The 26118-nt window shown below is 50.8% G+C and overlaps 1 protein-coding gene across 9 annotated transcripts in view; it reads left to right on the top strand.

Annotated features, from left to right (window-relative positions):
• HMBOX1 (homeobox containing 1) overlaps positions 1-23006 on the top strand; it is a 147102-nt gene extending 124096 nt beyond the window's left edge. The window contains exons 7-11 of one of the 9 annotated variants that reach the window (XM_055143913.1): positions 16580-16662; positions 17967-18062; positions 19527-19615; positions 19822-19893; positions 21596-23006. In XM_055143913.1, the coding sequence (XP_054999888.1) occupies positions 16580-16662; positions 17967-18062; positions 19527-19615; positions 19822-19893; positions 21596-21733 (478 nt within the window). In that variant the 3' untranslated portion in view covers positions 21734-23006. Of the gene's footprint in view, positions 1-16579; positions 16663-17966; positions 18063-19520; positions 19616-19821; positions 19927-21595 lie in introns of all 9 variants that reach the window. The other 8 variants (XM_055143853.1, XM_055143803.1, XM_055144178.1 and 5 more) reach the window with 8 other exon arrangements.
• Positions 23007-26118: the final 3112 nt, after the last annotated feature.

The following is a 26118-nucleotide window of genomic DNA, read 5'->3' as shown; positions in this document are numbered from 1 at the left end:
GTGTTCTGAGGAATTTCAGAAATGTTAAAGGATTTTTTTTTTTCTTCTATGCTGTGCTCCGGAGCCCAGGGTGGGTTCGAGTGCTCCTTGGTCAGAAGGCATCAGGCGGGCTGGTTAGGTTCTCGCTGCTGGCAGCCTGGCACTCCCCGCCAGGGAAGGATTGCATTCTTCATTTTCATTTTGGTTTGGTAATTCTTATTTTGGAAAAAGTCCTTGAAGTGTTATTTTTATCAAATATAAAGAGTGATTGCACAGATCTTTGATACGGAGTAAACTTGAACTTGTCCTTGGCTTCATTTTCCCCCATGTGAATGGTAGAAATTGATTCAGTACAATTATGAAATGTTGAATATACCTAGTGTCTCTTACTGTCATAGAATCCTCCTTTTGGCGTCTCCTACCCTTAGCTAATGTTTACAGGATCTTGTTTTGATGTAAAGACTTATGTGCACAAAGGTAGAACTTTTCCATTAGAAAAATATTTTTTTCCTGAGATTAAATGTTGAGGAGACGGCACTAAAGACCATCACAGTTGCATTTTCATGCTGAGATTCCTCGGCTAGAATGCCTACAGTGCGGTAGAGGTTCTCAGCTGATACAAAATGCGTATTTACAGTGAGCAACTTGCCTCATTCCTGGTCGCCTGATCTCACTGGCCGAGTGGCATATGCTGCACCGAGGTTTGGGCTTGTCTCGGAACAAGACTTGCAATGAACTCTCCTTTATAACCTTAAGCAACTGGGCCAAGGGGTCCAGGGACCCTAACCGGGGCCTCAAGGGAGAAGGGGGACCCTGGAGTTGCTTAAAGAAACGGGAACTGTGGGCGAGAGGCAGAGTGCACCTTTGTGTGACAATGGTGAGGAGGACCAGCTTTGGACTCACTTCTTTTTTTTTTTTTTTTTAATGAAACACCTTGAGATACAGTTACAGACTTACAGATTTTTGTGACTACATTTCAGTCACAGAATGATCAAATACTCATCCCTCCACCAGTGCCCATTCTCCACCACCAATTTTCCCAGTATCCCTCCCGCCACCCCCACCCCTTCCCAACTCCTGCCTCTGTGGTAGGCACATTCCCTCCTATTCTCTCTCTCCCTTTGGGTGTTATGGTTTGTAATACAGGTATTAAGTGGTCATCATGATTGGTCCATAGTATACTTTCAGCATGCATCTCCCATCCCAAGCGAACCCTCCAACTATTATTTACTTAGTGGACTCACTTATTCTTACTGTTTTTATCAGACTTTCCAAGTAACCACATAAATACCTGTGTATACCCTGAAAAATGAAGACAAATGAATACCTGTATTCGTCATTAAAACTACTGCATGTTAATATTGGCAAAGGAGGGGGGTGTAGGAAGGGGGGTGTTGGGGTGCCGCGTGTGGTGCTGGCTCGATCTGGGTTCGGCACATGAAGGCAAGTTCCTTAATTCTGTTTAATTCTGTTCTCTCTCTCTCTCTCTCTCTCTCTCTCTCTCTCTCTCTCTCTCTCTCTCTCTCTCTCTCTCTCCCCCCCCCCCCACCACTCCCTGGCCTCTTAATAATATTTTTATGCAAACAGTATCCCTGCAGTGTATACTTTGCTTCTCTTTAATTTGTTTTCATGTTCATCTTCAGTGAACAAGCAGTATAATACAAAATCATTTTACCAAAGCTCAGAGCCCTCTGAAATCATAAGAAAAACATCATTGTAATTTTTAGTCAATCTTTCAAACAGTTTTAAAATATTAACCCCAGGTATTTAAGGCATAGAATCGGCATTAAAATCTTCAGCTTGAAAGTGAGCTTTAGGCCAAAATTTAAGAGCCTAAAAATAGTGTCTTAGGATAAAAATGCCTCTTCCTGAACAAAAATAGCATCACCAGCCCAATACTCGAACAAATTAAATCATGGCTGTAAATCTGGTGGCGTTGCTGTTAATGTGCTGCTCTTCAGTCTGAATGTCTAATCAGAGCTGTAGGCGTGCGTGAGTTGACAAAGCCTTTCACGCCGGTGTGCGTGTTGTCCTGTGCGGGTCTGCGTAGAGAAGGCAGATGATCGTATAGGGTGTTTGTAGAACGTTGCTTGAGGTTTTGGTAATTGGATTCTCTCAGCATCCCTGGCGTTTCGGACAGTTCTCATCCCTATGGTTCCGTCTCCTTTCTCCTTTTGACTTCTACCATTCACAGCGACTGCCCGCGCTGTGAAGGTTAGAGAGACCAGTCCTTCCAGAAGCTGCCGTCTATATTTAGCCGCAGACGGGGCGTGGCGCAGACAGCTGCAGTGCCCGCTCCCCGGTGCTCTGCCCCCCGGGAGCCTGGCCTGGCCCGAAGGGAACGTCTCTGGGCCTCATCCACAGACTCAGAAACATGCCGATTCTGCTGTGACATGACGTGTGTGTGTGTGTGTGTGTGTGTGTGTGTGTGTGTGTGTGTGTGTGTGTGTGTGTGTGTGTGAGAGAGAGAGAGAGAGAGAGAGAGAGAGAGAGAGAGAGAGAGAATAAAGGCGAGGGAGTCACATAGGCTCACAGAGGCCCAGGATTCTGTGGATTTTGTTAAATCTCCAAATGACATTAACTTCTCCTGTTTTCGGATTGGCACTTCCCATTGTTCTTAAAGAATCTCTCTAAAGGCGACACTGTACATTGTGAAAGCTAAGCCAGGAAACCTTTTAGCTCCCAGCTGAACTCAACACTTGGGAGACTCACTTTGGGGCACCCCCAGGGCGCCCACCCACGGAGTTCTCTGCCCCTTGGAGGTACATTTTATAAGACAGAAGCAAATTCCTGTGAGCTGGCAGAAGGCTTTGGCTTTCTCGCTTTGTAAGGAAGGAGGGAACGGTCACAACTCTCTGTGCCCACAGACCCAGCGTACCCCTGGTCTTTGGTTTCTGGTTTTTGCGGGGGGTTGTGGGGGTCCCTCTGGTGATGCCTGGCAGCTGTCTGGGGGTGTAGGGCAAGGTGCCCCAGCAGCAGTGGAGTCGGGGGTAAGGGTAGGGGGCGAGGAACAGGGCACCATTGCCTTTCTGAGTTTCCTGTATGCTGAGTTGAGATGCAAAGGAGGGAGAGGCAGCCCTTGCTTTTCACTTCCCTTCTGTTTTTCTTCCATCTGGCTTGAGCCCTTTTACTCGTCCTCCCCCTGCTGAGCCCCTTTCTCTGCCTTTCCCCTCCTCACTTCCTGTTCTCCAGTTTGCCAGAGAAACTGCCATTGTTTCTTCCTCTTCCCCTTTGGTGCCCCCGCTGCTCTCCTCCCCTCCCACCCTCCACCATCCTTGGTCACTTCTAAGTTGCCCCTAATGTGAACTGAAGTGTATGCTTTTAAGTTTTGGTGTTTTTTTTTTCTTTAAATATACTTAGGGAATAGACTATGATGCCCCATTTCAGTTTATAAGGAACTTGGTCAACATAAACATTTCAGAGCTGTTAGCAAGTGTATAATTTCCAAGGGCCCATCAAGCTTCCAGAAGTGTGTTGCTCTGTTTTTAGCTAATCTCTTTCGTTTGGAGCCTCTGCTCCCTCTTAGGCTCAGCGGCTCGGTAGGAAAATGCCTCCATCCGCCCACTTCATCTGAGTCTTTGGAAATCCTTGTGCCTGCCGGGAGCAGGGCGGCCTGGGATCGAGTTCTGCCCCTCTCAGTCTTTCCTTCTCATTCCAGGCCCCCGAGAATGTTCCTGCCAGCAGGGTTGAGGATTAGAGTGCAGCGCCACTCTGAGGCCTCCTGAGTCGGGCCTGCGCTGGCTCCTTCGCTGGGCCTGTGCCTCTCACTGGTCTGTGCCCGTCTGGACTCTGGGGGCCAGTGCTCTCCCTTCTCCCCGCCCCCCGAGGGAGCAGTCCTGCTCCAACTGCTTCCCCCGCTCACAGTGGTGGGCTAATTCCTTATCCCTCCTCGCACAGGAGAGTGAGCATCCCCTGCGCCTAGGGGCCGGCTGTTCTATTTGCTTCTCATTTCCTCTCTAAGATGAAAGCTTTCTCCAGTGCTTTACAAAGAAACTTTGCATCTTGCTTGTTCTTCCTTGCGCTGCTGGCCAGTCTGGTGAAGCAGCTGAAGACAAGACGCTGGGTGGCAGGGTGGTCGCCCAACGAGGGGACACTGGGCAAGACCTTCACACTGGGTGGGAGTGTGGTCGCCTGCCGAGGGGGACGCGGAGGGACGGTGTTGCACGGGAAACACAGTGAATGTTTTCAACTTACACTTCACTACTCTTTAGCAGGCGCTAATTGATCAAACAGAATATCATGGTGGAATTAATGACGTGTGACATATGTAAACTCAGAGGAACCTGGTTAAGCCATGGGGCGGGGGGAAGTATATCCTTATAATGTTAAAACTAACAAATATACACATGGAGATTGGAAGAGGCAGTAAAGCTTCTGTATGAAAGATTTGCTCAGAATATTAGATGATTCGTACGATTTGTTTGGTAGGCCTCGACAGCTGGTTTGTATATTTTTTTACGTCACATTTGTATTTTGATAACATAGTAGTTGGAAACATTTTTCGGTTAGGAGTTCCAGCCCTCACTTTGGCCCAGCAGCCCTGGGTAAATAGTGCCATCGATGATGGGAGATTGGACCCCGCTGGGGCTGCAGAGAGAGCCCAAAGCTCTGGAGGCCAAGACTGGCCTGCAGAGCCCTGAGTTTCATCCCGGGACCACGTGGCCTGAGCAAAGGAAAAAAAAACAAACAAAAGCAAATCATAATGGGGCCAGAGCAATAGTACAGCAGGTAGGGTGCTTGCCTTGCATGCAGAAAACCTGGGTTCAATCCACAACACCCCATATGGTCCCCCCAGCCCCACCAGGCATGATCCCTGAGTGCAAAGGCAGGAGTCAGCCCTAAGTGCCACAGAATGTGGCCCAAAAACAAAAACAAAACAAAACAAAGAATCATAATGATCTTATAGGAGTTACCAAACACAATGCATGTAACAGTAAGCATGGTAGTTAGGTGTTTAATATCACGTCCCTTTCTTATTGCTCACTACAAGGGACTGTGAATAAGAACTTCGAAACTTCGGGCGTCTGCAGAGGGCTGCCCAGAGTGTTCTTTTGTTCTGACCCGCTCCTGCTTCCCAGCCAGTGGGTCTGCTTGACAATTCTTTCCTCAGGTAGTCATTCCTCACCTCTGCACCAGCACTTGACCTGGGCGGAAGCATCATCAAAGCTACCTGTTACCCCCATAGGCTCTGTCCAGTGCAGAGGTCAGATCTCAGAGGTCACTGGAGGGGCCTGGGAGATCCTGGCGCTACATATGGTCCCCAGAGTAGCCCCGGGGCACAGAGCCAGGAGCAGCCTGTGGGCACTGTTGACAGGTGTAGCCCAGACACACACACTCAGAGGGGTCAGGGCAGTGGTGCCAAGGACTGAGCACCTGCTTGGCATGTTGGCGTCTGGCCCCTTCTAGCGGTCAGGAGCAGCCCCTGAGCAAGGGACCCCAAAGCCTTCAGAACCAAAGAAGTGAGACTCAGAAGAAAAGGGCCGTGCGCAGGAGGCCGCAGGGATGGAGCCAGTGTGGACAGGGGAAGAGCTGAGCCATGCTCCGACCAGGGGCCGGAAGCTGCCTCTGCACTCATGTGATCCGGGTGTCTTTCTCGAACCCTTCAGGTCTACCTGCAGGCCCTAGTAGAGCCGGGAATCTTTCAGTGTTGTGGGCAGAGAGAGACTGGGGGTTAGGCACTGGCCTCATTCCTGACCTCGTTCCATTCACAGCGCCACAGTTAGCCCCTGGGCACCATCGGGTGTGACTCCTGAGCACTGCCAGGTGAGACCCCTGAGCACTGCCGGGTAAGACCCCTGAGCACCGCCAGGTTAGACACCTGGGCACCTCCGGGTGAAACCCCTGAGCACTGCAGGGTGTGACCCCTGAGCACCGCCAGGTGAGACCCCTGAGCACCTCCAGGTGAGACACCTGGGCACCTCCGGGTGAAACCCCTGAGCACTGCTGGGTGTGACCCCTGAGCACCGCCAGGTTGACCCCTGAGCACTGCCAGGTTCATCCCCAAGCTCCTATACTGAAAAGGTCTTGTGTCCTCTAACCTGGAGAAGAGAGACCACAGCGCTTATGACAGACGGACACCGTGCTGTAGGGCTGGATCTTGTGTCCCTGTCCATGTGGCGTACTCAGAATTACTTTGGGTGCGGTTTGAGGGGGAGAGCTGGGAGTGGTTCTCCCGTCTGCGAGGTGAGCTTGGTGGGAGCCTCAGCGCCCTGGGCCAGCCCTGTGGGCAAGGGCAGCGTTCCTGCCTGCTTGTGGGCCAGGGACTGCCCATGCCCTGCAGGACTGGCCCATTAGTGCCAACACACGTGCTTGGACGAGTTTTAGACCTTCCTACTCGAACAAAAGCAGCAAACGTCCCCCTGGTGTCCCTTGGCAGACGGGCTGCTGGGGGTGGGGGGGGCGGCAGATAAAGGAACACAGCGTTCTCTGATTTTGTTCAAGTCGTAAGGCCTTCTGTTCAATTACACGGTAAATAATAATTCACTGCTTCAGAATAATCCAGTCCAATAACTTTAAAAGAGCCCCAAAGTGACTTCCGGAGGCTCTGATGCAGTTTTCCCATAGCCTGATCACTCCCCTGCCCTCGCCTCCAGACTGGTGTGGGGTCCTTGTAAGCACGTTTGTCCGCCTGTCGTGAGGACAGAAGATTGAGCCTCGCCCGCCCTTGGCGGTGCCCTGCCGCAGCACTGCCAGGCTTGTCCTCCTTCCCCTCTCCTGGTGCCAGGCTGCGCTGGGGAGACAGTGCTGGAGGATACACTCTAACTTTCAGAGATGATGGATGCTGGAAGTTGAATGTTTAAAAGAGTTTATCCTCTTTCACAGTCCTTCTGGAGTGACTCTGGTGGAACGTAATGAACTCCGCCTCCTGGGCCTGCAAATAGAAGGAAGTTCTCAACACTGAGACCCGGTGGCTGGAGCCTGGGCATGACCTCATTTCAGTCCATTAGACTCTTTGAGGGAAAAAACAGCAAAACTTCCCCACTTATTGACAGGTAAAGTTATCCCAATCCATATCTCATAGCCAGTCAGAAGATGAACTGTCCCTAAATGCATTTTTAAATTGGCAAATTCTACTTCCTGGTTCCTTTCTGGTCAAACAGAAATAGCCAAAAGAGAAGTTAGGACAGTGTTTTTAAAGCAGATTAAAAATCTCCTCCGCACCCCCACCTCATATAGATCGCCAGCAGCTTCATTCTATACGGACAATAGACCTCTGTTTCTCTGGTCCCTGAGCCAATTAACCGGGACAAAAGACCCACGTTCCTCGCACCGTTCTATGGCCACAGTTTGCAGAGAAATGAAGGATCATTTGGTAAACATTGGGATTATAGGAGATGAGTCACCCACAAATATATGAATCATCCCAGAGGCAGAATTATAAGCATCATATTATAAATATTAATACCAGCAGAGACCAGAATTTATGGACTAAAATCTCCACGGAAAACTAATGAACCTTTGAACACAACCTGTGAGGCCCGGACGCTGTTTCTGGCTCTGTGCTGGAGGGGGGGACCCCGGGCAATGCCTGGGGAGCCCCAGGCAGGACAGGCACCTCCCTCTGGATGCCACTTATCACCCAAACCTGTCTTTTTTAAAACCTAAGAACTGTTTGTTTGTTTGTTTGGCGGGGGAGGGCTCAGGTGATGGTTCAAAGGCACTGATATGTATGAAGGAGGGGGTAGGGAGAGAAGGAAAGGAAAGCTTCTGGTTTGTACCAGGAATTCTGATGATGCAGTAGTTGGCAAGACAGATGTGGTCTGGCCCATCACTATAGTACTCGTAGGAAATCATTGGTAGACTGAGCATTTCAGAATTTTCCATGAACTATATTGCATTTACCAAGGTTCACATATGCTTCATTCCTTTGAAGATCTCAAATTGGTAGACCATGAACTTGTGGGTAAATATCCTCCTGTTTTAGTTGCCTTTGGTTGAGGTAGCTTGAGTGGACACTCTTTTTTTTACTTCTGATTAAGAGCATCTGAAAATGGTCTTTATACTTGGAAAATCTATTACTGTCGAAATCCCGATCATCATGGAACCTCTTGTAAACGTTCTGCCCTTGGAAACATTCTCCAAGTTTCCTCCTTTGACCTAACACTTAAACGATCGTTTTGGTTCTGGTTTTCAGGCCACTCCCGGCCATGCTCCCGAGCTCCTGTTGGCTGTGCTCTGGAGGGTCACCCCAGCGGTGCCCTGCAGCCCCTGAGGTGACTGGAGTCACATGTGAACTTCTTGTATGCCAACCTCCAGCCTTGGGTGGTTACTCCATTCCCGAAAGACAAGATGAACCGGACATTTTGATAATCTCAATGCTGAAAATGGAATCCTTCTATAAGTAGGGTTTTTTTTCTTTGGTCTGGCATTGTCAGATTTTGTTAGGCTTTTCAAAGGACCAGAGGCCCCAATTCAGTTGCCAGGGCCTCCCAGTCCCTAGGGCATCCCTAAAGTCATTCCTGAAACACTGCCTTTGCCAGAGTGATAGCACAGCAGGTAGGGCATTTGCCTTGCATGCAGCCGACCTGGGTTCGATCCCTGGCATTCCATATGGTTCCCCCAAGCACTGCCAGGAGAATTCCTGAGTGTAGAGCCAGGAGTTACCCCAGAGCACCACTGGGTATTACCCAGAAAGCAAAAATAAATAAAAATAAAAAATAAAACACTGGCTTTGCCCCATGCCTGTGTCTGGGAGAGGCAGGGGGCTTGCAGACCGCCCCCCCCCCCCCCCACATTCTGGCTCTCTTGAGCATCTCTGCTCTTGGCTGTGTTCGCCATTTGTTTTAGAGTTCTCCCTGCTAGAACCAGTTCTCATTTCAGAACTTGAAATGAGATAGCCAGAAGTCTCCTTTTTTGGTGAGAATTACAATGCAGAAACATAATTACTGACCATAAAAAAAACCCCTTCAGACATGGTTGTCTTAAGGACCCAGTTTATTACAGTACCCTGCTGATCAGCAGTGGCCGGCCTGTCGGTGGGCTGTTTAAAATGAAGAATCTTTTGTTTCTGGGTGGGCTTCCTGGCAGGGAGATGGCACAAAGGCTAGGGCACATGCATGAGCCTAGTTGGACCTGGGCACCACGAGGTCCTGAGTATCCCTGAGCAATGCTGAGGTTCTGACTCTTGCAGGCTTCTCCCCACTCCAAAAAAAAAGATAAAAGTATGCTCCCTGCCTCTGGACAACCTGTGCAGCAAATGTAAGAAGCCGAACAGTTCCGGGTCACCTTACAGATCTGTCTTACAAAGCAGCTGCCGGCAAAGGCAGCACCGTGCCAAGGACGCTGCAACTCTGTGCCCGGGAGGCGCCGCTCACCCCACTTCCCGTTCCCGAGTGTCTGAACCCACCTCATCCTCACACTTGGTGTGTCTGTTAGGAAACTGAGAAGACCCAAATGCTGCCCTCTGGTGCAGTTTCTCTTTCTTCCTTCAAATGGAGGCTTGAGCATATACATAGGAGCCAAGCTCGCTGGGGTTCAGTCAAGAAAAACACTGCTCCCTGGCTATTTTTCTTTCAGGGATCAGAATCAGACAGTGTTGACTTATAAACCATCTCCATTCTTCTCAGGGTCTTCACAGCAAGACGCAAGGACACAGCAGAAAACTGGCTCTCGACCACCCTCTCATCCCGTCTCTGTCCCCGTAGGCCTCCTTTAGGAATGCTTGTTAAGGGGCAGTGACACCGCAGCAGCCTTGGTGATGGGACAGAATGTCCTGACAGCTCTGCTCTTACTTTGGTGTTAACCATGAAACCTGTTCATCAGCTCTCAGGGATATTAGTGCACTGCAAGAAAAGCAAACATTTACACATTGAGTCTTCACAGGAGGGATTTTGGAGAAAATTTTGTTCGTGCTGGGATCTGCAGAGGCCCCGCAGACTGCGCTCTTTGATGACATGGATTTCAGCAAGTCCCGCTGTTCATTTGTCTTCTGTGGCTGGGCCAGTGTTGGGTGGTTTAGAACCAGCGTCTTCTCATGAGAGGCAGCTATGGCTCTGGGCCCATCGGGGTTCTGACGGGTGTGGCCACATCTTTGCTCCCCAGAACTAGTGAAATTTACAGAGCTTGATTTAGATGATCCAGTGCTGCCGAGATTTGTATCTTAAAGGAAGTCTGAAACAGTACTTCAGCCTGGCTGAGTAACAGCCCTTCTGATTAGGCCTTTTAGCCAGTGAGCTGAGGCAGGAAGCCCTACTGGGATGTGGGACTTTGCATAAGTCTGTTCTCTCTGGTTCCTCATCTGTAAAGTTCATCTCACCTGCAGAATGAAGGCGCTGACAGGCTCCTTCTAGCTGGAAAACTTTCTATTCACTCTGTAGATCTACTCTAATTCAAATACCTTTATTTTGATATACTGATCCATTTGTAATGAGCTGTGTTACAGGACTCCATTGCATTTATAAGTTAGAGTTCCCAAACCCAGCTACTTACATCTGAGACCTTTAATTTGTCCAAAGGACCTTACAAATTTTTGCACTGAAAAATCTTTTTTCAGATGCTTTTCTATATTAAAATTTTTAGCTGCAAAGCCATGAAATTGTATAGCTTCTCCTATAGAATTCATTACAAGGAACTCATATAGCCATACCTTTTATAAAGATTAATTTGGAAAAAGTCAATTTATAGGATGGCTCTATAAAATTAAAATTGAGTTCATATTTATTAAAAATGCATGCAAGAGAATAGAACATCTTTTCTTTGTTGTACTATAGTGTGTTTATAAAACAAACTTTGAAAGTATAAGTTTGCTTGTTGCCAGGAAGCATTAAGATAAATTAAGAAAATTATTAAGAATAATTTATGTGATTCTGTTTTGCTCGTGCTTTGAGACCACATACTTTCAGATGATGCTTTTTCACTGCAGGGTGTTGCCGGTACTCCTGGAGATTGTCTCTTGGGAGAGGTGACTGATCCTCCTGATGTGGTATTTGCCGTGATTTTTTTAAAAACATGTGTTTATTCAGTTACTGTGATCTGTAATGTTGTTCATAATATAGTTGTTTCAGGCATTCAAAGTTCTGACACCAATGTGACCTTCCCACCCCAATGTCCCCAATTTCCCTCCCTCCCCCAAGCCTGCCTCCTTAGCAGGCTCAAAACAAATCTACTTCATACCACTTGCTCCAAAAAAACCTGGAGGAAGAATTTGCAGTGAATTTCATGAGGATTTCTGCTTGTATGTTCATCAGAGATGTCAGTCTGTCGTTTCTGTTACTGCGTGCTGGCCTTTTCCTGTGTGGGGGTTACAGTGGCACTGTCCTGATGGGAGGTATTAAGTGTTTTTCCCATCTTCTGTTTTTTGGGGAAAAGTTTGAGCAGGCTGTGCATTAATACATAGTTAATATTATTATCTATAGGAATTTATGTCTTAATTTTCTGTTCTATATTTGCATCTAGTTACAATTTTTCTTTTTTTGGGGGGGGTTTCCACACCCAGCGATGCACAGGGGTCACTCCTGGCTCTGCACTCAGGAATTATCCCTGGCAGTGCTCAGGGGACCATATGGGATAATTGAAATTGAACCTTGGTTGGCCCCGTGCAAGGCAAACGCCCTACCCGCTGTACTGTCACTCCAGTCCACTAGTTAAAATTTTTATTTAGATAGAATAATCCAGTGCTTTATTCTTACAAATGTATGCTTCATTTTGAAGTATTATTCTAGTATGTTTATTCATTTTGAAGTATTATTCTAGTATGTTTAATGATCTCACTTTTACATTTATCCTTAATATACTGAGTTCATAAAGTAGGGACTTAAATCCATTTTTACTTCCCAAATTTCCCTCTTCTTCACCTCTAAGTTTCTTTTTTGCTTACAAAGTTCCATTGTTAGCTACAAGTTTATAATATTGACCAAATAGGGCCCATTCATTGCAGTTTACTTCCAAGTATTCTTAACCTTTCTCATCTGCTCTTTTCCTGAACATTAAAATCATATTGGCTTATACCACTTTCACAAAGAAGGAAAAGAGAAAAAATTAATTTACATTGGAATATTAAAATTAATTTGAGAAATGACATCATGTTTGTAATCAAGAGATGTGTTATGTGTTTCTCCATTTCTTAAATCTTTTTTACACCTATCAGTAAAGTGAGAAAAATCTAGTTATTTGTGTGGTTTCTATATTTTTCTTGTTAGGTATTTTCATTTTTTTATCTAAACTTTTTTATTCCTTTAAATAGATGTCTTGTTTTTAGTAACATGTCCAGCTGACTCCCATTGACTCTTACAAGTAGAAAGGTTTTGATATTCTTATTTATTTACTACCCAACCATTTGATAATGTCCAAGACATTTTTGTTGTTGTTTGTTTTGTTTTGATTTATTTGTTTTGTTTGGGGCCACACCTGGCAGTGCTGAGGGCTCACTCCTGGCCGTGCAGTTAGGGATCAATCCTGGGGGGGGCTCCGGGGGACTTGTGGGGTGCTGGGAATAGAACCCAGGTCGGCCATGTGCAAGCCAAGCGCTACCAACCACTGAACTACTGCTCTGCCCCTTCTAAGATATTTCTCATTTATTTCTCTCTCTCTTTTTTTTTAAATGTGCACATGATAATTGTATGCTTACTTCTCAGTTTGTTTCTTAATTCCTTTTTAAGGGTTGTGTAATTAGAACTTTCAATGGTAAACTGTAGAAAGAGGAAAAAATGCATTTGGGATGGTGGCTTTGCTGCCTGGTTTCTGATTTAATGGCGATAGTACTCAAATTTTACCCTTACTATCAGTTTTATTATTGCTACCAATTGCTCAGTTTCACAATATTTTATTGTAAAAGTTCTCAGGTATACAACAAAGTTAAAAGAATTTTAACCTTCACATGCCAGCCAGCTAGAGTCTACCTAGAGAATTATTTATTTTCCATCTCATTTTCATAGCAGTAATGTGTGCTGCACTAAATGAAATCCTCATCTGTACTCAGTGTTCCGATTCTAGAAAATTACCATCACTGGTTGCTGAAGATGCAGGCCCTGTTGGCAGGGCCGGGGCGGTGCTTGCCTTGCATGTTTACAATGCAAGGTTTCATCCCCTGCACTACTTCTTGCTTTTTGGATCACACCCAGCAATGCACAGGGATTACTCCTGCTTTGCACTCAGGAATTACTCCTGATGGTGCTTGGGGGACCATGTGGGATGCTGGGAATTGAACTGCGTTGGCCGCATGCAAGGCAAACACCCTATCCGCTGTCGCTACAGCCCCTCCTGCACTACTTTTGAAAGAAAGAATTATATATAATATATATATTTACATATATATATTAATCACTAGAACTTTGAAGTGGGAGCTTATTAGAATTTTTCCAGTGAAGGATAGTGGTAGGCTTTACTTATTTATTTTTACGAGATGACAGTCAGCGCCAGAGAGACCATCCAGCAGGCCGAGTGCTTGCCTTACACACAGCTGACCCAGGTCCTGTCCCCGCCGCCACATCTGGTCAGAGCCAGGAGTAAGTAAGTCCTGAGTGCAGCTGGGTGTGGCCCAAAACAAGAAAAGGAAAAATGATTTCCAGTTCATTTTGTAGTGGAGACGGAAGAATCGAAGTTGGAATTTCTTGTTTTTCGGCCAGACCAGAGCGCGACCAGCTTATTCAGCTCAGCTGTCGGCTCCCAATGCTGTGCCCGGCGTTCTCCCACTGAGCTGCACTGTCCGTTAGTGCCGCCCGGGCCTTCCTGTGCTGTGTTGGCACCGTGGGTGCGTTCAGCTGACCACAGCAGCGGTGGCTCGAGCTGGGCATGGGCAGGATGTGTCAGCCCCCTGCAGGTCAGCAATGCTTCCAGCGTCTGCTTCCGTCTGCATGTTGCGTTTCTGGGCTCTCCTCTATTTCTGTCTTTCCACTTCTTAAGTTTAGGGTCCAGTGTGACCTCAGCTCCGTCCTTCCAAAACCCCGTCTCCCTCCCGGCGAGGCCATGTTCTGCAGTTCCAAGTTGATGTGCAGGTCCAGGAGCGCCCACACAGGGCCTGCCTTACTGGCCGCAGCAGAGCGAAGATGCGCCTCCAGAGTCTAGGTAGCGGCCAAGAGTAGCCAGCTCTGCCTCCTGTGCCCATTGCTCAGATGCCTGCCAGGCTCTCCATGTTCAGTGGGAAAGAGTCACATGCCCTCTGGCCTGCACTGCCCACCCCCCCCCGCCCCCGGCCGGGTCGCTACAGGGTGCTTTAGGCAATGGTTTGTACAAAGTCTTGGCATGGCGCGTCAAACTGAGAGCCCAGGTCTGCGGGCTATAGATGCCTTCAGATATCGGCTGGGAGAAGCAGGTTCTAACCCTGGGGGTTTTCTCTGTGGTATTCACAGCGTTCCGTTAGAGCGTGTCTTCCCCTTCCCTGCAGTGCCATCGGCTTCCTCTTAGCTCCCATATAGCCAGTCGCCTCATATAAACCAGACTTACATTTTGGGATGACTTGGTCGATTCATTTCCCAGCCTCATTGGTGGTCTTTGGTTTTTAAAAAAAATAGGGGCTAGGAAAATTCCTCAGTCCAGAGCCAGGAGAGACCCCTGAGCATCACTGGGTGTACCTCCCCCGCCCCCCCCAAAAAAAATCCTATACTGATGTAATTGTACTCAATTCTTAGTCCCAAACCTGTGGCAACAGCTGGAGAGTGTGGGGAGATGCGTGCTGGCTTTCTCCTGAGACGCTCCGCAGCTTCCCCAGATGCCTTCACTGAAACCAGTTTCTAGCTTTGCCTGTTTCTTTAGTCACACCCTCGTAGTCATTCACTCGCTCCCCTGCCGACCACACAGCTGCTGTCAGATCCCCGGGCGTCCAGCACCGCTGTCAGTGGCTAACGGAAATGTCCTTGTCGTCTCGGATTCTCTCTGTTCTCCGCGCAGTCACTTAGCCTTTTTCTTTTTTCTTTTTGGGCCACACCCAGCGATGCTCAGGGGTTCCTCCTGGCTCTGTACTCAGGAATCACTCCTGGCGGTGCTGGGGGACCCATAAGAGATGCCGGGGATCGAACCCAAGTCGGCTGCGTGCATAGCAAGCAAATGCCTTCCCTGCTGTCCTGTTGCTCTGGCCCCACCGCATCCTCTTATGGGAAAGACAATTCAGGAGATTGTCGTTACTATTAATTGAGACACATCAATAATGTGATGTGGTACTAGGGTGACCACGTAATTCATCATTGAAAATACGATACTTGGGGAGAGAGCTGAGCCTTACGTCTGTGTGCCTCCTCGCTCCGTCTTGACCATTAGCTTTGCCTCTGCCTCCAGTGCCTGGAGCCAGTGATCCTTACGGATCTGCTCGCTCCGAGCCTTGTCTGGCAGGTGGCCGCTGGGGGATGGCCACTATGGGGGATGGTCACTGGGGGATGGCCACCTGGGGGCTGGTCACTGTGGGGGATGGTAACTGGGGGATGGCCACTGGGGAGATAGTAACTGGGGGATGGCCACTGGGGGGATGGTCACTGAGGTGAATGGCCACTAAGAGGAATGATTACTAGGGGGGGATGGCCACTGGAGGATGGTAACTGGGGGAATGGTCACTGGGGGATGGCCACTGGGGGATCCTTGACAGGACAGCCCTGTGCCTTAGGCCTTTGAAAGGTTTGGCTGTTGGGTGACAGCCACTGCTGAGAACTGGGACTGCAGGCAGGGGTGGCCTCCATAGAGAGGCCACTGGGACAGCCCCCCAGACCCCCCATCTTCCCAGGGAAGCAGTTTCCTCCAGCACAGACAAGAGAGACAGTGGATAGACAGGAGGTAGTACTAGAGTTTGGAAGGGACCATTTTCTCGACTTTCCAGGTTTAAAGCACAAAACTAGCCTGTGTAAACTGCCCCTGACAGAGGGGACCGAGGGTTAGTGGGCTCTAAAGAATGTCTGAAGAAATATCTGCTCTTTTAACACATGGACAAAGATAGAGGGAGTGTTTGAATCTTCTTCCTCTCATCCCTGTCCCTCACACTAAGCCTTCAGTATTTACATCCCAGCGTGACTCTGCCAGCGCTGACAGGTACAGATTGGTCAGGCGGGAGTTCCGTGCTCATGCTGACCCTTTCACACGCTCGTTGTTCCGAGGTGGTTTCCCCCATAGGAATATGGCATGGACATGTCCCCAGCCCAGCAGGCAGAGCTCTGACATTGTTAAAAGCTGTGTGTAAATATAGATGTCCCTTGTCTGCTCTCTCGGTTCTCCACTGGGCCATCGGGCAGGTTCTGCTGCTGTGAATGACAGCGCCCAGTGGCTGGACGCTGTGCTGTTGGTCGCCGTGCCGCAGGAATTCACCTGCCCAGCAGTGGGACAGGCCTGCCCAGCCCAGTGCCGTGGCCACTGAACACGTGTGGCTGTTGTAACTTGCATTTTCCCAAATTAAGTCCCCTAATAACTCCGTTCCTGCTCCCGGGACGTAGCTCAGCTCTTGAGCACTTGCCTCGCACGTGTGAGGCCATGGGTCTGCTCCCTAGCCCCGCACAAGAACAGAGGAAGGAGTCAGCTTCCTACCACAGCACCCTCAGCACCACGCAGAGCTGCCGTTTCCACCCTGGCAGGGCCCAGACTCGAGGCTGTAGTGAGGAGCATAAGGAGGACATATTTTTTTCTTGGGGATGTACATTAGCACATTTTTAAAACTTCATGTTTATGTCTTAATTGGTTGCCTCCGCAGCTACTTCAATGAGAATCAATATCCAGATGAAGCAAAGAGAGAAGAAATTGCAAATGCTTGCAATGCCGTCATACAGAAGCCAGGTAAGGAGTCAGCTTCCCCCATACTCAAACTTCCCAAGGGAGACCAGAATCCTGGCCAGTGCAGCACCCGTCCCTCCTCCCAGTTTCACCCCCGCCACATTCAGCCGGGGACAAGACAAGCACATGCAGAGTGCTTAGGGATGGAGCACGGGCTGGGGAGAGCAGCCTGGAAGGCCTGCCTTCACCCCCACCTCATATGCCCCCCACACACACACCTGGCCCTGCACCAGGGGAGGGGGAACCCTGGAGCACAGCTGGACATGGCCCCCCAAAACAAAAATAACCTAGAAAAATTGGGGGAGGGGTAGAAATTAAAGATAGGAGGCTTTGAAACTTGTTCTTTTTTTTTTTTTTTTTTTGTGCTTTTTTTTGGGTCGCACCCGGCAATGCACAGGGGTTACCTCCTGGCTTTGCACTCAGGAATTACTCCTGGCGGTGCTCAGGGGACCATATGGGATGCTGGGAATCGAATCCAGGTCAGCCTCGTGCAAGGCAAACTCCCTACTTGCTGTGCTATTGCTCCAGCCCCGAAACTTCTTTTTTTTTTTAAGGTTATAATTTTTTTTTTTAATCCAGCATTTTAGTATCAACCAAAAACCATTGGACTGAACACAGAGTGTCCAGTGCAGCCAGCCTGGGTTTGATCCCTGGCAGCACATAGGGTTCCCCTGAGTATAGTCAGGGACCCCCACCCTACCCCCAAGTCATATTTGAGAGGTCAGAGCCATGGCTGCAAGGCTGGAGCCCCACCAAGAGTGTACAACCACCACCATGGAGAGGTCACATGACAGCAGAGAACGACTCTAAAATGCAGCCTGCACCCAGATGTACGTTCCAGCATGGTTAAAATAACGGGAGGGTAGGATCTCCTTCAGACTGCCCGGAAGCTCAGGGACTGTCCTCTGTCTTAAGAGAACAGGATCCAAATAGAGCATCTTCAGGCCATCAGTAACTGCAGCTGCCCAGAGATTCAATGAAGGTAGCCTTCATCTGTTGTGCTGATTAAATGCAGCCTCCATGCACGGCTGGTAAACTTGGCGCCCTCAATGACCGAGTCTTCAGGCACTGGAGTATTTAGACACTGTGCGGCTCTCCGAATCGAAGCACGCATGCAGTTGCTGTTTTGTGCTTTTATTTATATGGTTATTTGCTCAATAATATTTGAGTGTGTGCAGAATGCTAGATAATGCTTTAAAAATCCCCAGGGGTGGGGAATGTGGTCAGATGAACTTTAATAAAGAAGAGTATCTCCCTTTAAACTAGTCCGATACAAATGATCTCAATTTTATCGCATGCTTTCACAGGCAAAAAACTCTCAGATCTGGAACGAGTAACCTCCCTGAAAGTCTATAATTGGTTTGCTAACAGACGGAAGGAGATCAAGAGAAGAGCCAATATCGGTAATGTACCCAGAGGCTGCTGCCTGTCTGAGATGGCGGGGCACGCTGGAGGGGGCTTCACTTCAGAACTGCAGGTCTGAATGCTGCTGACTCTCACCCCTGGCAGGAACTGCCCTGTGCTTCCCTTCACTGTGACTTGAAGAACCCAGAGTTAGTGTTAGGCTGTTTATAAGGCAGTAGTGCTTATACCTGAAGCTCATTGTTTTCATGCTTTAGGATGTTCGATTAGATGTGACTCCCACCTCCTAGTGGGGGCCTCCAGAGGGTGGGTTGGTGCTCTGGGTTGTATTATTACTGGACTGTGACTGAGATGGTAACAAACATCTGATTAATAGAATTGGAATGAAATGATCTTTCAATCAGAAGTAGAGCAAATAAGGAAAAACTTTTTACTTTGAAAAAGCTTTTTAAGAAATGTGAATTGATGAGATTGAGGTGGGGGGCTAGTTTGAAGCTTCTGACATTGTACTTTATTCATAAATCATATTTGTAGTTCATTGGAATTCTCAACTCTGTACAGAGCCCCTCTGTACCCGGAGGATGCGTTAGTTGGTTGCTAAGTGTTCATGAACCATCACCCGCTCCACAGTGGCTCCTGGCTGGACAGGCTTGAGGCGGACAGTGTTGCTTCCCCAGCTCTGTGTACTTGAAGCCCACCGTCAGCATTTAAAAGAAAGAGAATGCATTGGTGGTGTTTGGGGTGGGCAGTGCAGTGGTCAGGGCGAGCACCTGGGTTAGTTTCCCACGAAGCATCGCCCAGTGCCACCCTGCGGGCCCCGGAGCACAGCAGTGCTTCACGTCGAGCCGCTCCTGCGTGAATTCCCAGACTTGCTGCTGGGCCCCACCGCCCTGAGCACTCCTTGAGAGGCCCTGAAAAAGAAAATGTGGTTCCAGTTTCCTCAGCACTGACTTGAGTGTGTGTTTGGGCTGGGTGACGGGTGATTTAGGGTTATCTGTGTGACAGTGACCGGTGATTTAGGGGTTATCCGTGTGACAGTTGCAGTGGCAGCGTGATGGGTGATTCAGGGATTATCTGTGTGACAGTCGCGCTGCAGTGTGATGGGTGACTTAGGGATTGTCAGTGTGACAGGCTGCCGTGACAGTGTGACAAGTGATTTAGGGATTCTTGGTGACAGTTACCCTCCAGTGTGACAAGTGATTCAGGGATTGTTGGTGACAGTTTCCCTACAGTATGACAGGTGATTCAGGGATTGTCAGTATGACAGGCTGCCATGACAACATGACGGGTGACTTAGGGATTGTCAGTATGACAGACTGTCGTGGCAATGTGACAGGTGACCCAGGGATTGTCGGTGACAGTCGCCTTCCAGTGTGAGGGGTGATTTGGGGACTGTCGGTGACAGCCACCCTCCAGTGTGACAGGTGATTCGGGGACTGTCGGTGACAGCCACCCTCCAGTGTGACGGGTGATTTAGGGACCCATGTGCTTTTTCGAAGAAGCAGCAATCCTGGAGAGCCATGGCATAGACGTGCAGAGTCCGGGCGGCCACTCGAACAGCGACGACGTGGACGGCAATGACTACTCAGAGCAGGTGAGCAGCCGGGCGGCGCCTGGGGACAGTGGGGAACCCTGCGAGAGGCCGGTTCTGCGCCCTGTGTCATGGGGTGGGGGCGGGAGCTGGTCCAATGTCCCCGCGCTCTGCTCCTGTGGCGAGGAAGAGGGTCGCGGGATGTGAGAGGCACGCGGTAAGGCCAAGGGGCCGTTACTCACCCACGCGGATTTGTTGTCATACAACAGGACACTTGGCAAGTACGCAATGGGGAGGAGGAGGAGGGAAGAAATTCAGAGGGAGGCAGAGAAGCAGAGAAGGTAGAAGAAGAGAGAAGGATCTGACCCAAACAAGCAAGTTACATCATTCACCACACACACACAGACACACATACACACAGACACACATACACACACCCCACTGCCCGCTGAGAAGTGCCAGGGGCTGTCTGTGGGCGTGGCCCTGTCTCCATGGCCCTCACTGCCATGCCTGGAGGCCACCCCCCCGCCACGGGCACACAGCCTCTCCTCAGTGCATGTCTTCTCGCCCTCTGGGACTCACTCTTCACTGCTTGGGGGGAAGAGACATTGAGCTGTAGCCACTGGATGGAGTAACTCCACAGCTGGGAACATGGGGCTGCCCCGGGGCTGCTGCGGACCCCGTTCTCATCCCCCGCAACACCAGCCCATTGCCCTAGTGCACTGTGGCTGTTCTCCTGCCGGGTCCGGTGGCATTTCTCAGGCCCCCGTGCTGACCCCGGAGACGGCTCACCCCATCGGGGCGGGGCGGTGCTGCCCGCTGGGAAGGCAGCCTGCAGGCTGCGAGCCAGCTCCACATTTGACCCACTGGGCCCTTCTGGGGATCTTTCTGATTGGAAACATTCCTGGTTTTTCTCCCTCTTTGGGGGTGTGGGTAGGGTGCCACCTAGCAGTGGTCCTTGGGGAGCCGCACAGTGCCAGGGAGCAAACCCAAGACTCCTCCACTCCCAGGCGGGGTCCGTGAGAAGCTGTGAACCTTCCGCCTGTGGTTCAGTCCCTCCTGGGATGGAGCATTTCCCACTGTTTCCCCAGATGCCTCCAGGGTATCACATTTCCTGCTTTTTTCACTTTGGAAGGGACTCACCCGCCCCTGCCAAAGAGTTTTGGTTCAGCGTTGCCCTGAGGCTGAGACATTTCGCTGTTTGTGACACCTGCTTGGGGCCTGCTGAGCCTGGCAGTACCAGGCCCTTCGCAGCTTTATCGTCAACCCCCCAAGCTGTGCCAGGGGAGCCCCACACTGAGCTGGGCAGGCCCGTGCATGCCTTTGCACTGTGGGCACCATTTCTGCCAGTTCGCTTCCCTCCTGTTTGGAACAAGAGTTCTTTTTCTGACTCTAAGCATTACATTCTGTTGTGTGTAGTTTTGTCTTGTTTTCTTTTTTAGTTTTGTTTTGATGTTGCCCTTGAGACATCTGCTTGTAAGTGTGAATTCAGAAAATTCTTTTAAGTGCCAAAAAAAGAAAGACCCGGGTTAATGGAAAGACCCAGGTTAATCGTCCTTGTCGGCCATCTTTCAAATAGAAGGGTTAAAATTCTCAACAGAAAAAAAATTTTTTTAGGGGCCAGTGAGATACACAGGATTAAGGTCCTTTCCTTGCACAGGGCTCAACCCAGTTTGCTCCCTGGCACCACAAGTGCTCCCTGAGCACCTTTGGGAATGGTTCCTGAGCTCAGAGCCAGGAGCCAGCCCTGCGCACCACCCGGTGTAGCTCAGTCTCTCCCGCACACCCCAATTTTTATTTTAATAAAACTGTTTTGGTGCTTTTTGTTGAATCATAAAAATGCCAATGGAAGTCTCTGGACTTATCTCCATTCAGTGTCTATTTAAATACATGTCCCCTCTCCCTTGTTGTGAGCCCGTGCCCACCGTTTGCCCCGTCTAATGCTCTGCCTCCTCTTGACCTCCCTGCATGCTTCTCCTTGAGCTGGAGCAAAACGTTTCACCAGCATGCTAACGCCATGTGTTTCTGTCCCCGTGCGTCTAGGATGACAGCACTAGCCATAGTGACCACCAAGACCCCATCTCATTAGCTGTGGAAATGGCAGCGGTCAACCACACGATCTTGGCCTTGGCCCGACAAGGAGCCAACGAAATCAAGACAGAGGCCCTGGACGACGACTGAGGAGGGGGCCGAGCCGGGGAGCCGCCTAGTGTAGACGTAGCACCTTAGCAGACTCCTCCGGTCCGTGGCGTGTGTTCTTCCAGTATAACTTGCAGTCCCTTGTATGTCAGTTAGCCGTTAGGGTCTTGTTCTGTGAAGATGGCATGGTGCCCTCAGCCTCTGCATATACTCAGTATTAACTCCCAGTACGTAATAGCCGACCGACCGACCCACCGACCCCCTTCGCCCAGCCCCCGAGGCTAGACAATGTTGCTGCTCTGTCTTAGCACCCCGAGAAAGTGCTTCCAGGTATTTAGGTCACCTCCGTCCTCAGATATTAGGCTCCGTGTACAACCTTGGGTACCCGTAGATTACCGTAACACTAGTCAGAACCTCTTTCCTCCCCCGAGACTGAAGGCTGCGAGCTGAGGCATGGCCCGGGGTCGGCGGACACCCCCGGGGCCAGGAGCACTAGGAGCCCCATGTGGGGAGAGTCAGCCCCGGCCGCCGTCTCCGTGCCTCTCCAGTCCCTGGGCCCGACCCTGTGCTCTGGGTGCTGCACTCAGATGCCCACGGACGGACCCTGCCTCAGACCTCGGACGGCCGCCTCCTCTCGCGAGCTGTGTGACTGAGTAGATACAATACTGCCTTTTGTCGATGGGACCACGATGAAAAGAAAACAGAAGAGACAAAAGAAAGCCAACAAAATCCACGAAACAAACAAAACCCAGCTTGAGAGCGTGAGGGAAATCAGAAGCTGAGTGTGTGATGGGTGTGAAGGCCAGTTCTCAGACGCCTGTCCGTGGCGCGCGTGCCGGAGCCCTGCGCGGGAAATGCTTTGCCTCCTGTCTCTGTCCCGCTCCCCTGCTACCAAAAGAGTCTGTCCAGGACAGAGCCGAGGTCCGGAGGAGCCAACTTGCAGCTCTGGAGCCCTGATGTGAAGACGGGCCTCACGAGAGCAGGAAGGGCGGTGGGTCTGCGAGCGGCCACGCGATGGGACTGTTTGGTGTTCTCTTTACTCTGTCCGTTAGGTCTGGAACGTTCTATCGCTACAGGCAATTTATTTAATAATTGGAAGCCATATTGATAATGGATGTGGTAATATTTGTAAAGTTTAATCTATACTTTAAGCGGCAGTAACTAACGGAATTTTTTTCCTTGATCACATATGTAGCACTTTTGTTACTTTTTAAAGATATTTATATTTGATAAACCTTTTTTTTTTTTTCATTTTGAGAACTCAAAATACCAAACAGTGAACTTGCGTTATAAAGTCACCCTGTGATCACCTTGTCATAGTAGCAAAACGACCGTTCATCCGTGCATCAGAGAAAACTCCATCCGCTGGCCTTGTGTGGCGGGCACTGGGCTTGCAGACGCGCCGTCCCCACGGGGGTGATGGCCAGCTGCGGTCAGCTCTCCACCTGGCTCCGTCTCTCCTCCCCCCGTGGCCCGGAGCCTAGTGTAAAGGGGACCATGGGGCTGGCCACGGGCCAGGCCTCCATCCAGAGTCCAATACCCGGATGCGGCTCAAAGCTGGAAGGACGGTGCCATTTCCTTACCTCTCCCCCTCCCCTGTCCCAGACGTGAAATCATCAAGGAAGGGAGGCTTCATCTCGGGGCATCTCCCCTCGAGAGTGAGCCCTGAGCCCTACGGGCGCTTCCTGCCGTGGTCTCGGGCTTCAGGGGTGTCCCGGCCTGACCCGCCCCCGTGGAGGCCTCCTTTCTGTCCTGCTGTATTACTTGAACCAACAAATTCAAGAGGAGCATTTGTTATTCTCAGGAATGATCCCCTGCTCATTCCCTTTCTCGGTGTGTTTGACTTTTTATTTCAATTTTTATTTCAATTAGGAGATTGTGTTATCTCCCTTTCCTTTTATAATGCTCAGAAGAAATGTAACGTTGTATCTTTCCACTGCGGTGGAATTTTATCTGCTTATTCTCTGTGGAATCAAAAGGAGAAAGAGAAAAAAAACACACAGTGTGACAAGCCACATCCATGATTTATTGTGAGGAGATTATTATAATTGATAGCTTCTTTATGGCGGGATTGCAGCTCTCATTTGTTCGGGCTGGTCTTTTTAAAGAAACAGATTCAGCCTGGTAAAGACAGCTGCAGTTTCTAAAGGGGTAGAGCGACTGCCAGAGAAGAGCTAAAAGGTTCCATTGTTTTGAGGACCTTTAAGGAAGGGGAGGCAGCGTCAGCGAACAGAGGGGCGTGGGGGAAGTACCAGGCAGCGGGGTGCCGCGTTTAGCGGGAACAGGGGGAGGGGACGTTCCCCCGGAGCCCAGGGCCTGCCCGCTAGGTACCACTGCCTTATGTCGCGCTCTTGCTTTCCCACGGGCTCGGGGCCAGGAGTCCCAAGCGCTGTTGGCTTTCCTTGCCAGGTGCATCTCAGTTGTCACCGTCTGCTCGAGTGTCTCTGGATGGTGGCGCTCAGCGTTGTCACCGCCCAAGTTTCTAGGCTGACGCTAACTGGACCCCCTGTGCACCCCCTGTTGGAGAGAAACGGCCGGACTCGGCCTCTCTGGTTCTCGGGTGTTTGCGCCCCTTTTCTCCGCCTGTTCTTGCTTCGGGGTCCCAGATCCTTCTTGGGCGGACAGCCCCGGGGTGGCCTCGGGGAAGCTGCCAGCGGCTGATCTCATCCTTGGGTTAATTTTCAAAGACCTGCTCGGAGAGGTGGACGCCACCTTCCCTAGGACACGGCCTTCACCGTGGGCCATGCAGTGGGGATTTCTACTCCCTTGCCCCTGCCCTGTTTTTGGATCTGGTGCCTCTGGGGCCGTCCACTACCCGGCTTGGGCACCTGCCTGAAGGACGAAGCAGACGTTTCTGTATTCCTTCATATGGGACATGCCCTGGGCCTGGCGGACCCATCAGCGCTGCCTTCCACCCCTGCTTGGCTGAGGCAAGCACCCGAAAGTTTTGACCACTGGGGGCAGGAGCAGGTGACCCAGGGCCAGACCCCTGTGTCTCTCCTCGTCTCAGAGAACAGAGGGGGTGTTCAGGCTTCATGCAGTGGAGCGTCATGGACTGTGAGGTTTACCAGGGGTGGGGTGGGGCCCATCTGTGGAAACAGGCGCCTGGACAGCAGTTGACCCCTGGGACGCCCACACCCACCCTGCTCCCAGCGTCTCCCTCTGGGCTCCAGCCTGACAGTCTTGGGGCGCAGGGCTCTGAGGGGCCACGGTGCCGGCCACTCTCACCCCCGCAGCCCAGCTGCCCGCCCTCCCGCCGGCCCCCTCCTGGAAATGTGAACTTCAAGCCCGACTCTTCCTTCCAAGAGGGTGCGGGGGGCCTGCCCCGCACCCTGCCTTCTGCCGTTGCTTTGTCTGTGTGTGTGTGCAGAGAACCACGGGGGCCTCCCCGGCTGCGTTGCAACAGATTCTTAGGCAATAACTGATCCGTGCCGTGCGCGTGTCCTCCGTCCGCCTCCGTGTCCGCAGTGCGAGGCCAGTGTGGTCGCTTTCGCTGTTGTGTTGTTGTGACGATGGGTGACGTGTTACTACTGTACTCTCTGGGGCCACCTCATACCAGCCGAGCCCGTCCCTCGCTTTTTCTGAGCCGGACTTTCCTTTGTCAGGACCTCCCCGGTGCGGGCTGGTCACAGTGACCAGCTGCCACTGAGGTTGGGGGCGAAGTGGGCCGCGAGGGGCTTCTGCCCATCCAACATTCTCTCCCGTGTGTGCGCTCGGGAGCGAGGGGGGTCTCTCAGGATCTGGAGTGCAGTTGTCAACTGTGTGAAGCCCGCTAGGGTAAGACGCAGGAGCCTGCGCACTGCGTCTTCATTCCCACTTCACCCCGCGCCCGAGTCACCGTGCCCAAAGCCTCCAGCGGGAGATGCCAGGCTCTGTGGCAGAGGCCATGGGGCCTTTCGTTCAAGGGCGGGCGAAGGGCCAGCAAGGCCCCTCACACACACGTCCCGTGAGCTGCTTCCTCCTAGAAGCTGAGCTTTGCGGGCTTGCTGCTCTGCTTTCTCGCTGGGAATGAGAAACGGCCGTGAGACGGGCCCCGGGAGTCTGCGACCCCGAGGCCCCACCCCAAGCCGACCCCCTTGACCCTGCAAGAAAGAAGCGAGCCAGCGAGGGAGTCTTGGCTCCTGGGCCTCCCGTTCTGCCTCCACAACCCTGGTGGGTGCGAAGGTGACAGGTCAGGTTGCAGACCCCCATGGTCTTCTCTTTCGTCTTCATTCAGCCCTCGGGCCTCTGGGCTCCCCAGCCGGATCCTCCCAGGGACGTGGCTGGCTCGCCATAGAAAGTGCTGAGAGACGAGCACTGGCCGCAGACCACGCCCTTCGCACCTCTCCCATTCCCAGAGCCCTGACCACGTGGTCCCTCTCTGTGGCCTGTTTTCCAGTCTCTGCCCGAGTTTGGATGGAGCTTCATGTCGTGCCATGGTTTCTGGG

The sequence above is a fragment of the Sorex araneus genome, chromosome 1, assembly GCF_027595985.1.
Source record: "Sorex araneus isolate mSorAra2 chromosome 1, mSorAra2.pri, whole genome shotgun sequence".
In the NCBI taxonomy this organism is placed as follows: Eukaryota; Metazoa; Chordata; class Mammalia; order Eulipotyphla; family Soricidae; genus Sorex; species Sorex araneus.
This window is presented reverse-complemented; position numbering and strand designations above follow the sequence as displayed.